The sequence below is a fragment of the Heptranchias perlo genome, chromosome 12 (assembly GCF_035084215.1).
Source record: "Heptranchias perlo isolate sHepPer1 chromosome 12, sHepPer1.hap1, whole genome shotgun sequence".
Classification (NCBI taxonomy): Eukaryota; Metazoa; Chordata; class Chondrichthyes; order Hexanchiformes; family Hexanchidae; genus Heptranchias; species Heptranchias perlo.
The window spans coordinates 18,860,108-18,872,561 of record NC_090336.1 but is presented as its reverse complement, the minus strand read 5'-3'; the positions used below and the strand labels follow the sequence as shown (position 1 = coordinate 18,872,561).

The 12,454-nt window shown below is 44.3% G+C and overlaps 1 protein-coding gene across 1 annotated transcript; it reads left to right on the top strand.

Annotated features, from left to right (window-relative positions):
- The first annotated feature begins 3,038 nt into the window (after positions 1-3,038).
- On the top strand, positions 3,039-4,735 carry LOC137327770 (insulin-like). Its single transcript, XM_067993577.1, has 3 exons — positions 3,039-3,232; positions 4,067-4,122; positions 4,581-4,735. Exons 1-3 carry the CDS (start codon positions 3,039-3,041, stop codon positions 4,733-4,735), a joined length of 405 nt encoding a protein of 134 aa, XP_067849678.1.
- The last annotated feature ends 7,719 nt before the right edge of the window (positions 4,736-12,454 follow it).

Sequence of the window (12,454 nt, the reverse complement as noted above, 5' to 3'; positions counted from 1 at the left end):
CACTCTACCCCCTTTCACTCCCCGGACTCTCCAAAGGCTCCTCGGCTCTCCTTGTAAAATGACCAATAGAGACTGCCTCATACAGCTCCTTTTTATGCTTTAGCTGGGGCTTGTATAAAATTATATTATTACTTCTCACATCTGAAAAGTGCTGTAAGTTAAAAAACACAAGTTTAGATATCATGTTTACTTAGTTCCCCGATTGACAGCTCATGTCTGGCATGGAACTGAGCCATAGAGACTGGGAAAGTCCACTTTTGTCCTGAAATAGCTGATCTGAGCCAGGACAGTAGTAGGGGGGAGCTAAGGAAGGGAAAAGCAGCTAGGTTTTCCATTCCTAATTGCTATCCAGGAACTCCTATCGGAAAAGGTGCACGTACGGATCCTAAGTGAAGTCAGAAATGGGCTTAGTTGGGATGTCCTCCATAGTTTAACAGTCTACTGATGCTGAAAGTCTGGGCTCACACATAAAGACCAGCCACTTGGACGAGGTACTGGAAGGTTGCTGGCGCCCATTGAATTGTGTTGACAGGGTAGATTTTGACTTTGTCCGATAGTGTAAAACGAGTGATAGCGAGTCATTTTCTAGCTCACCCGTTGAAGTCAAAGGAAATAAGAATTGGGAGAGATGTAAAACGGGCTGCCGATTCGTTATCACCCACTTTACATTATCACACAAAGTCAAAATTACCCCCAACATCTTCCAGAGATGAAGGGAGAAAAGGGTAGAAAAATGGTGGGGGATAAATATTTTAAAGTACGCATGTAGAACAATGACCGAGAATGAAACATGATAAAATACTAAACGTTAAAGCACCTCAGGGTTTGACACGGGCCAGAAAGAGACGAGGGGAAGAAGGGAGCAAAGGGAAAGACAGAAATAGCTGAACAGAGGGAAAAAGAGAGTGAGCTATTAATCATTCAGATCTGGGAAAATCAGAGGGCTCTACCTGTAATGGGAACTGTGATGGCAAAATCATTGTCCGCCCCACGTCAGTACGGTTCTGTTCAATTCCTAGCAAACTGCTACATCAACGAATCAACAAGTTCATTAAGAAGGGCAATCCAGCATTTTAAGTGCTCAGAGGTGTCCTCTTTCCATCACTAACTCCAATAAGCAAAACAAAGAAACGCAATTAATATATCAGCAGCACCGACCAAAATGGCTCCAGTCGTTACTAATTGACTAGTGGACACTTTCAGAGCAGTTCAGTAAGGTTTAACAGCTCTTGAAAGTGAAATGACCATGTTTTATGAACAGCTTCTGATGCTGAGCATAAATGAAGGCTATCGATAGAGATTACCAGTGCAAACAATTACAGGATATAAGTTAAATGAGTTGCAAAATGTAACGATTACCTAATGTGCAAAGACAGCAACATTTTGCCAGAGGAATAAGGTGGGAGATGTTTTAAGTGCCCAAAATGGAACTTTTAAAAAAAAAACAAATGAACGGCTTGCTGTATAAATTAACCTGCTCTCCAAATGGTCATTACACATTCAACGGGCTCAGAGACAAGCTGCAGCAGACTGGTCAGGTAAGAATTCTATGAAATGTCTTTTAAACTGAGATCTGAATGACACTAAGTTAGGTGGCATAGTAAATAGTGTAGATGGGAGCAGAAAGTCGCAAAGGGACATTGATAAAGTGAGTGGGCAAAACTGTGGCAGATGGAGTTCAATGTGTGAAAGTGTGAGGTTGTCCGCTTTGGACCTAAGAAAGATAGATCAGAGTATTTTATAAATGGCGAAAAGCTAGGAACTGTGGATGAGCAGAGAGATTTAGGGATCCAAGTATAGAAATCACTACAAGCTATTGAGCAGGTACAGAAATAATTAAAAAGGCTAATGGAATGTTGGCCTTTACCTTAAGAGGGCTGGAATACAAAGGGGTGGAAGTTATGTTACAGCTGTACAGAGCTCTGGTTAGACCCCATCTGGAGTACTGCATTCAGTTCTGGGCATCACACCTCAGGAAGGATATATTGGCCTTGGAGTGGGTGCAGTGCAGATTCACCAGAATGATACCGGGGCTAAAAAGGGTAAATTATGAGGACAGGTTGCACAGACTAGGTTTGTATTCCCTTGAATATAGAAGACTAAGGGGTGATCTGATTGACGTGTTTAAGATAATTAAAGGATTTAATAGGGTAGATAGAGAGAAACTATTTACTCTGGTGGAACAGTCCAGGACAGGGGGGCGTAACCTCAAAATTAGAGCTAGGCTGTTCAGGGGTGATGTCAGGAAGCACTTCTTCACACAAAGGGTAATGAAAATCTGGAACTCTTTCCCCCCAAAAGGCTGTTGAAGCTAAGGGTCAATTGAAAATTTTAAAACTGAGATTGATAGATTTTTGTTAGGTAAGGGTATTAAGGGTTATGGAACCAAGGCGGGTAGATGGAGTTAAGATACAGATCAGCCATGATCTAATTGAATGGTGGAACTGGCTTGAGGGGCTCTAGGTTCTAGGAACATAGAACTCCTGATCCTATGTTTCTAAGCTTTGAACTTGATTTAAAATGTTGTTTATAAAGCTGGTCGAATCATTCTTTCCCTCCCAAGTGTGTTGCTTTACGAATCTCGGCCTCGTCTCAGCTGGCCTTACTCTCGCCTCTGAATCAGAAGGTTGTGTGTTCAAGTCCCATTCCAGGACTTGAACACATAATCCAAGCTGACACTTCAGCTCAGTACTGAAGGGTTGGCGCCGTCTTTTGGGTGAGACGTTGAACTGAGGCCCCCGGCCAGTCTGTTCAAGATGGAAGTGAAAGATGCCTCCTTTTCAAAGAAGAGCAGGTGGGTGTCCTGGCCAACATTTAATCCCTCAACCAACGCCACCAAAACAGATCACCTGGTCATTTATTTCATTGCTGTTTGTGGGATCTTGCTGTGCACAAACTGGCTACCATGACAACACTTCAAAAGTAATCAATTGACTGTGAAGCACTTAAGGACATCCCGAGGATGTGAAAGGCGCTATGTAAATGAAAGTTTTTCTTTCTCTTCTTTCTAGAAGGGAGTTCCACATTTAATCATTGAAATGGTGCTCTGGAACCAAATCGTGCTGATGGCTGCGTTGATCGTCTTTTCTTGCCCTAAAGGATTAGAAACACTACCTTCACAGCACCTGTGTGGCTCACACCTAGTGGAGGCCCTGTATTTTGTGTGTGGACCAAAGGGGTTCTACTATTTACCTAAAGTAAAGAGAGACATGGAGCAGTTTCTAGGTACGTTGCCCTAACTCTAATAGCAAATAATAAATGGATTTTTTTTGTGTGTCCTAACGACGGGTAATCAAATGGGTGACTTGAATCCTGTTATCGAAAATTATGGTCCAGCAACATATGAGGGGTAGATTTTCGCTTTAGGTGGACTTCGAAAGTGTGGCGAAGGAACTTTCATGGGAACTATCCAATTAGTCCCACTCTCCCATTTTTTCCCCATAGCCCTGAAGATTTCACCTTTTCTAATATTTATCCAATTCTCTGCTGAAAGTTACCATTGAATCTACTTCCAACACCCTTTCAGTGCATTCCAGATCATAACAACTCGCTGCGTAAAAAAAATTCTCCTCATCTCCCTTCTGGTTCTTAAATCTGTGTCCTCTGATTATTGACCCACCCAACAGAGCAAACAGTTTCTCTTTATTTACTCTATCAAAACCCCACATAACTTTGAACATCTCTATTAAATCTCCACTTATCCTTCAGTGCTCTGAGGAGAACAACCCCAGCTTCCCCAGTCTCTCCATATAACTGAAGTCCCTCATCCCTGGTACCCTCTGTACCCTCTCCAAGGACTTGGCATCCTTCCGAAAGTGTGATGCCCAGATCTGGTTGCAATACCCCAACTGAAGCCTAGCCAGTGATTTGTCAAGGTTTAGTATAACTTCCTTGCTATAATACATGGAAACATTTGGATAATGGGAATGTTAACTATGTTGGCGAATGTGTGTCTTCATGCTTGCCATTGTACCAAACCAATTACTGATAACAGTAACAGCCCTCCTCCCCAATGTGTGCATCTCCTCGCATTCACTGCTGCCTGAATGTTTCTTGAAATCCTTAGAGGAGTAGGTCCATATTTGCATGAAATGTGGGATATTCAGATAAGAGGTTCTAAAAGTAAACTTAATGCTGGAGGTCATTGGGGGTATGAATGCAGGTTCTTTCTTTCACTGACACGATGTGGGGAAATGATAGAACGCAGGTCTCTGCCCATGTTTATATGCCCAATCTCAGCATATTGTGGATGGAGTGGGGGAGGGAGGAGTGTAGAGATAGTTATGGGCAGATGCTTCACTATAGGTAGGAAAATCCAAGGTCAAACCAACTTTCTTGCGGAATCTAAAGCAAAATGCTGCGGATGCTGGAAATCTGAAACAAAAACAGAAAATGCTGGAAACACTCAGCAGGTCAGGCAGCGTCTGTGGAGAGAGAAACAGAGTTCATGTTTCAGGCTGTTGACCTTTCATCAGAGTTCTAGGAAAAAGTTGAATGCTGTAGGGGAAGAAACCTAAAGAGGGGATGGTGCGGGAAGGGAGAAATAAAATATGACTCATTGTGGAACTATTCTCTTTCAGCATTGCGTGACGAAGAGTCCATTCAAGAAAATGAGACTGAGCAGCAGTTTCCATTCAATAAACCGCTGGGCCGGATGATGAAGAGGGGGATAGTGGAACACTGCTGTCACAATACTTGCTCCCTTTACGATCTGGAAGGCTACTGCAACCAATAAGAGATGTAAATGCTGTGACGTCACAGCGTTCTGAAAGTGAGGTGTGCAGCCATTTTGTAGGAGGCAGCTTCACTGTCACACAACTTTTTTTAAAAAAAATTCCCAGATCACCTCTAACCATGTAAAGGTTTCAAAAAAATGTTTGTGGCAAATTGCATAAAAAGTACAACAATGATTTTTCTTTTGTTGGAAAAACGCAGTCATTTTTAAATATCTTATGTCTATCGCTTCATCACTTTATTAAAGCGAATGGAGCTGCCTCCTGCATTTAACGGCGTGAAGCATACTCTGTTTATATGGATGACCTAGCACATTCTACGCACTTTCGCAGACTGTAACAGTCTGTATCCTATTACTTGTATTTTAACTTAAAAGTAAAGAGCAGCTTCTGATGCCTCAATTTTGTTTTTAATTTCCTTGCCTTAACTTCCTAATTTGACCTTATGGTGTCACCTACTAAACAAACCACACACTAAACAAAGAGCAAGCATCACACTTTGAGAGTTGTTGACTTAAAGGCAAGCACAATCAATGTAAGTTGAGGTGAAGAGATTCAGGGCTTGGCACAAGGTAGGGTAGAGATTAAAAATGGTCTCTATAAATTCTGAACAAGGAATTAAAATGATGGGCTGCCTGATAGCTCGGCTGCCTAATGTGTGACTGAGCCATATAGACAAGGATAGTCCTAGGTTCAGTACCTGTGGGGGAGTTAACTCCTCTCAGCTCTACCAGATGTTGGGGCGCTCCAAATTATATTCAGCGTTGCCGTACTAGGGACAGGAAACATTATTCCCACAGTCCAGTGACTCCTGTTGGAAGGTATATATGTGCGGGAGTCAGGTTGAGGACAGGATTGGACTCAGCTGTGATGTCTCCATGGCTGAACAGTTGACTGTGGTCTGGAGAACAGCCAACACCCATGGATTTCCACTCCAGCACAAGCGAGGGGGCAAAGAAAATTGGAATGGGAAGAAATTGGTGGAGTGAGCTGGATGGATTGAATGGACCATCTGTGTAATTATCAAGGATCAACAGATACAGTCTTAAAAAGTGAATAAATGCCAATAGCATATCTGTAAACAGAGACAATATTTGAACCAAAAGAGACATAGAGGTAAATTATAACTTCCAGCCCGGAAGGTAAGTGGGCGAAACCTGGAAGGTAAGTGGGTGGAGGCCCATCAATGGCACTTCTGGGTTTCACGCCCGGCAGCCAGCCTGATTGCTGCAGCAGGCCAGAGCTGGGGATCAGAAGGAGGCAGGGAGAGATCATAGGCCGGGGAGAAGAATGGGGCGGGGGAAGGGGCCGTGGAGATGATCGGGGAGGGAGGGGAGAAGATCGGGGGGCTGAGAAGAAGATCTGGGGGCAGCTGAGAACAAGATCGGGGGACTGAGAAGAAGTTCGGAGGTCTCTTGAAGTCGGGTGACGAGTCGGAGGTAGGTGGGGTTCACCATGGGTTGGCATCATCGGGGGAGGGGGCCGGAGGGGTGGGCCAGCCGAACGCGGGGGTCCTGTCGGCTAGGTGCGCTTGGGCCTGGATGAAGCACTCCTGCTCCTCTGGGTCCACAAGCAGTGCAATAAAGGCACTCACCTCATGGATCTGGCCCTTCCCACCTGCTTTCACATGACATGAATAGGAAGGGATGGACAACCTGAACAGGTACAGTTAAATTTATTTTATTATTCCAATACACAAATATTAAGTACCTCAAGTATCTCAATGAGGTACATTGCCCTTTTAAGTATCAGTCCGCCAGCTTTAAGTGGGGGCTGGACTTCCTGGCGTCTGCTGTACCCACGCAGACAAACCTGCCTGGAGTAAATCCAGAAGCAGGTGTGTTGGAGTCGGAATGCGGTCCCGCTCTGAAAACGGAGTATTTTTACTCCCCACCCGCCCCTAGCCCACCCGTTATTGGAGGTTAAAAAACTTTTGAAAAACTTTCAACATATCAGAGTGCTGAGAGTCCAATGGAGCCAAAGTACAAATATGATAATGTTGTTAAAACTAACTCCCTCCCCTCCTCCAAATATTTTCCCCCTCTTACATTTTGTAGGGAGTGCTTCATCAGCATTAGCAACCACGTAGCATCTTTCCTTAAAGGGAATTCTTTATGTGTAAGGGTGGACAATGAGTACCGGGGGCTATTTGACTGTGAGGAGCATCACACCAGACAAACCTTTTATTATCTGGTCTACACACAAATGCACACACTTTTTCCAAGATGGACCAATGGATTACAATCATGAACAGGAACCTTGTCTAATTTTTCTCTCTTTAGCCCAGGGATACTGAGGCCAAAAGTAGTGCCCCAAGCGAGATCGGCAGCGACCTCAGCACAAACCGAGGATTGATCCTGGGAACCTCCTTGCATGTAGAGTTCAGTACCACATGATATAGTAGCATTATCCTACCCACTGAGCTATCATGGAGCCCCATAAAAGTAACTTAATATGGCTGCAGGTAGAAGCAATTACTCAGCTGAAAGTGATTGTAAAACACACATTAATGATATGGTTTATGCCAGCTTCTGTTCCTTTCATTGCCTCAGATTGGAGTAACGTCCGCAAAATCCAGACAGTCTTTGAAAGGAACTGAAATGAATAGAAAAATCCTACTGCAGATTAAACAATAATACATTCCCTCATAACTCAGTACTGAGGAGAAAGGAGTCCATGTTCATTTACTTGACGCACAGGGTGGGGTCAGGTTGGGAACTCAAGTAGTTGGGAACTCAAGTAGTTTCTGGTGGGTTTAAACTTAAACAAATGATGAGCGTACACCTTCCTATTGCTCTGTTTACCTGAAGCAGATAACAGATAATCAGATAGTGGCCAGTGTGCTCTCCAATTTTCTTCTACCACCATGGGTTCCATTTCCACAGATGTGGAACTGAGCCAGCTGCTACAAGGGAGCCGGTCACCAAACTCAACCATAAAAAAGACACTGCCAGTGGCAGTCAAGGCCGCCTCCTCCCTCAACCTTTCCCGCTTTTGCCTCCTCTCAGGCCAGCATATGGGCTGTCTGCAATATCAGCCCAGTTTGCTGCCCAAAGATGTATCAAGCAAGTGATTAATGCATTGTTCACTCTCACCATCTTTTGGACAGAATAACAACAGCAGCATGACATGGCTGCCCAGTTTCACTGCACTGCTGCATTTCCCAAAGAACAGCAGATTACTGATGCCATTTGCCCCTTTAAGAACTCTGTTGCACACTTCCTTTTGCATTATTTATATGGATTACCATTCAGTTAAATACTGAAACAAAACTCTCACACAAGTGAAAAAAAATGCAGGAAAATGGATAGAGAGCCAGCAATAAGGAGCTCCATCTGATTTCTCAACCCTAACTCGCCCAACCTCTGTTAGTGCCACTGACCATCTGTCCTCCAGTGACAGACATGTTCCCAACCTGACCCCACCCTGTGCGTCAAGTAAATGAACATGCATCATGCAGGTCTCCCCAAAGCCTTTCCACCATCTACAGGGCACAAGTCAGGAGTGTGATGGAATACTCTCCACTTGCCTGGATGAGTGCAGCTCCAACAACACTCATGAAGCTCGACACCAACCAGGACAAAGCAGCCCGCTTGATTGGCACCCCATCCACCACCCTAAACATTCACTCCCTTCACCACCGGCGCACTGTGGCTGCAGTGTGTACCATCTACAAGATGCACTGCAGCAACTCGCCAAGGCTTCTTCGACAGCACCTCCCAAACCCATGACCTCCACCACCTAGAAGGACAAGGGCAGCAGGTACATGGGAACAACACCACCTGCACGTTCCCCTCCAAGTCACACACCATCCCGACTTGGAAATATATCGCCGTTCCTTCATCATCGCTGGGTCAAAATCCTGGAACTCCCTTCCTAACAGCACTGTGGGAGAACCTTCACCACACAGACTGCAACGGTTCAAGAAGGCGGCTCACCACCACCTTCTCAAGGGCAATTAGGGATGGGCAATAAATACTGGCCTTGCCAGCGACGCCCACATCCCACGAACGAACAAAAAAAAAGTTGCGGTAAAAAGATTTGTAATGCAAAGTCCCTTTAAGATGCCAGTGTGGCAATGATTTCAGACGTAAGTGCCCTGCTGCAGTATAGCCACGCATACATGAAATTACATACAAGTCACAACACGGCAACAGGCCATTAGGTCCAACCGATCCGTGTTGGCCTTTACCCTCCACACGAACATTTAAAAGACCCCTACTTTATATGAATGCTTTGGATGGGTCAGCAGTAAAAGACTAAAATGTCATAATGTGACCCGCTGACTCGGAGCAGCTACTTAGCACGGAATGGCTCATGTGGGAAGCCTTCCTATGGTTGAATGACCTTCTGACACTCACTGTAAACTTTCACAGACGAAGGACAGTCACTTGTGCAAGATCAGGGTTAGCAAGGTGGCACATTCAAATGTACCATCCACCAATCCCAGCACCACACACCATATTCCTGATGTTACAACTGATGCCAGGAGCAGAACAACTGGAACAGGCACCATTGGTCCTTCACAATCTCTGCAAGGGCCACACTCTTCAACAACATCTACCAATGTGCTAACGGAGTCACCAAATGTAACTACAGTATAACCCTGCTGCAGGCATAAGATAGGCCCTCAACTTACTTCTTTGATTTTCAAATTTTGACAAGTAACATAATTCCGTGACCTCCACCACCTCGAAGGACAAGGGCAGCAGGTGCATGGGAACACCATCATCTCCAAGTTCCCCAAGTCACACATCATCCTGACTTGGAAACATATCGCCGTTCCTTCATCGTCGCTGGGTCAAAATCCTGGAACTCCCTTCCTAACAGCACTGTGGGAGAACCTTCACCACATGGACTGCAGCGGTTCAAGAAGGCGGCTCACCACCACCTTCTCAAGGGCAATTAGGAATGGGCAATAAATGCCGGCCTCGCCAACGATGCCCACATTCTAAGAAAGAATTTTTTTAAAAGTTAGCCATTTTTCAAATAGAATGTGACACAGTTGTGACATGGCTGCTCATTCATTACAGTTGTATAAATGTCACATCACAATGGGGTTCCAGCGATATTTTTTATTAGTGTGGAGGATGGTGACAGACTATTTTTGAAACATTTCTGTATAATGGATAGCATAACAACAAGCTGGAGGCAACAGTGCAAGAAAAAATCCAGCTCTGAAATCTGTCTGGATTCTGTCCATGTTTAAAGACACAGTGCAAATATATAACCACTTGGTATTAATGAGAACAGTCCATAATGGGAATAGTCCAATTTGCAATTACCATATCATTTCCTGAAAGGTTCTGTACCTTGTGTCTATGATGACTGAAGCCAGCCTTGCAATTAAAATAAATTACCACTGCCAGGAAGCTATAAATTAGAGATGTAGGGTTTCTCCATGGCTCAATGGATAGAGGCATTGCACAATGTGTTCCTAAACCATACAGACCACTAACAGCCCAGGTTTGATCACTGATCTGTGCCGAATTAGCTCATTTCATTCCTGGGTTCAGTGTCCTCAGGCTGAGGGGCAATGCCAGCTAATTCAGCACATATTAAAGATCAGACCCGGAACCTTTCTTGAGCACCGTGCCAGCCGAATGAGCCTCTTTACCGCCAAAAGTACCGACAGAATCATTCTGCCCTAAACATTATGAAGCTTTCACCGCCAACATGAATCCCAACAAACTACTTTAGCATCATTAACATTGGCTAGACTCCCTGCCCTGGCTATGGCACCCAACACCATCTACCCCTGAGAAGGGGAGATTTTAAACCACTGTCATAATACATGAAGAAGGGTACCCTCTTCTGAGTCACAAAGCCAACTCATACCCTCTAACGAGTATCCCAGTTCTATGTGGGGTATGTGAATTCCCTCCCGAAATCTCTTACCCTCTCTACCTCTCTCCTCCTTTAAGACACTCCTTAAAACCTACCTCTTTGACCAAGCTTTTGGTCACCTGTCCTAATATCTCCTTTTGTGGCTCGTGTCAAATTTTGTGTGGTAACGCTCCTGTGAAGCTCCTTGGGACATTTTACTACGTTAAAGGCACTGTATAAATGCTGTTGTATAACAATCTGTGAACGATCTTCAACTGAAACAACCTAATTCGTACACTGATGTAAAACATGTGTTAGAACCACTTTTTGACCAGCTAAAGTGTGTGAATTCAAGTCAAAAACATCCTTCTCCTTTAGTTTCTGGTTTCTAAGCATTAAACTGTGGAGTCCTTTTCTGAGCACACTGTCGTGCTGGAAAACCTTGCCTGTTGGTAGCATCCATTTAAAAATTACGGGCGCGCTGCTCACTGGTCTTCTGACACGTGATACAAGCGGGCGAGTTTCCCTGCTGCCAGCACAGACTTGGAAAATTACCCCGTGTGGTTTCTTGCTGTATAAAACGTTTAAGCTCCGAATGATCCGAAAGCTGCCTGTCATCTCCAAACTCATCCTTTTCTGCCCCTCTAAACTGCGAGTGCTTATAAAATGAATTATATGATAGCTTGAATTGTGAACTAATCTGTTGGATTGATTTGAGAAACCCTCCTTCATAAACATCCTATCTCAGCTCAGTCCCACTTCTGTCCACTCACAGAACATTCTATAATCCATAACTATAATAAAATAAGGATTCCCCGTAAGAAAGCGGCCTTAATTGTGACAAGATCATCTTGATCCAGAGATCATAGGCAAGTGGATAGTTGCAAAAGCAAGGTATTGTTTCATTTTGGATTCCCTTTGCATTCCAGGAGGTCAGCTTAGTGCAGGTGCTTCTGAAGGTCATTTCTCAGTATTTTAGACCTGAAGTTTTCAGCCTTCATCCCCTTGACCCACTTCCTGCTACTCTTAACCCTGAGAGTGGTCTGTAGCCCCCTCCTGAAAAGAATGGAATCAATCATCAATACAACAACAACTTGCATTTATATAGCGCCAAAATGGAGACAGATCCAGATTACAAAAAATAAGGTAAACAAAGTAAGAGGAATGGGGGGGAAAACAGCTGTTGTGAGAAACAGGATAAGAATGAAGGAGAGAGAAGAGGAATGAGGAAGATGGGACAATAAAGAAGTCAAATAGAGAATTTTTTTTAAGGTGGTGAAGAAACACAATAACAATGTTAAGGAAGAGAGAAAACAGAGGCAAGTGAGAAGCCAGGAAAGGAGGAGTGGAAGGAGCAGATTGGCGATGAAATAAAAGGGAATTTGCACCAGTGGGCTGCAGAATGGCCAAGAGAGAGATGTGATATTGTTAATGAAGCTTGTGTTAAGCCTGGTTGGAACAGTTCAGAGGGATGAAGATAGAGAGGGAATGGGAGGCTGAGTGAAAGTAGCTAGTCACAGGGTTACACTTGTGGGCAGATTGGAGATGTTCAGTGAAGCAGTCACCCAATCTGTGTTTGGTCTCCCCACTGTAGAGGAGACCATACTGTGAGCAGGAAAGAACTTGCATTTATAAAGAGCCTTTCACAAGCTCTATAGTGTCAGCCTTGGCTCGATGGGAGCACTCTCATCTCTGAGTCAGAAAGTCGTGCGTTCAAGTCCCACTCCAGAGATTTACAGCACATAATAGAGGCTGACAATTCATTGCAGTACTGAAGGAGTGCTACACTGTCAGAGGGGCTGTCTTTCAGATGAGACGTTAAACCAAGTTCTGCCCTCTCAGTTTCCCATGAAACTATTTGAAGAAGAGCAGGGGAGTTCTTCCCGGTGTCCTGG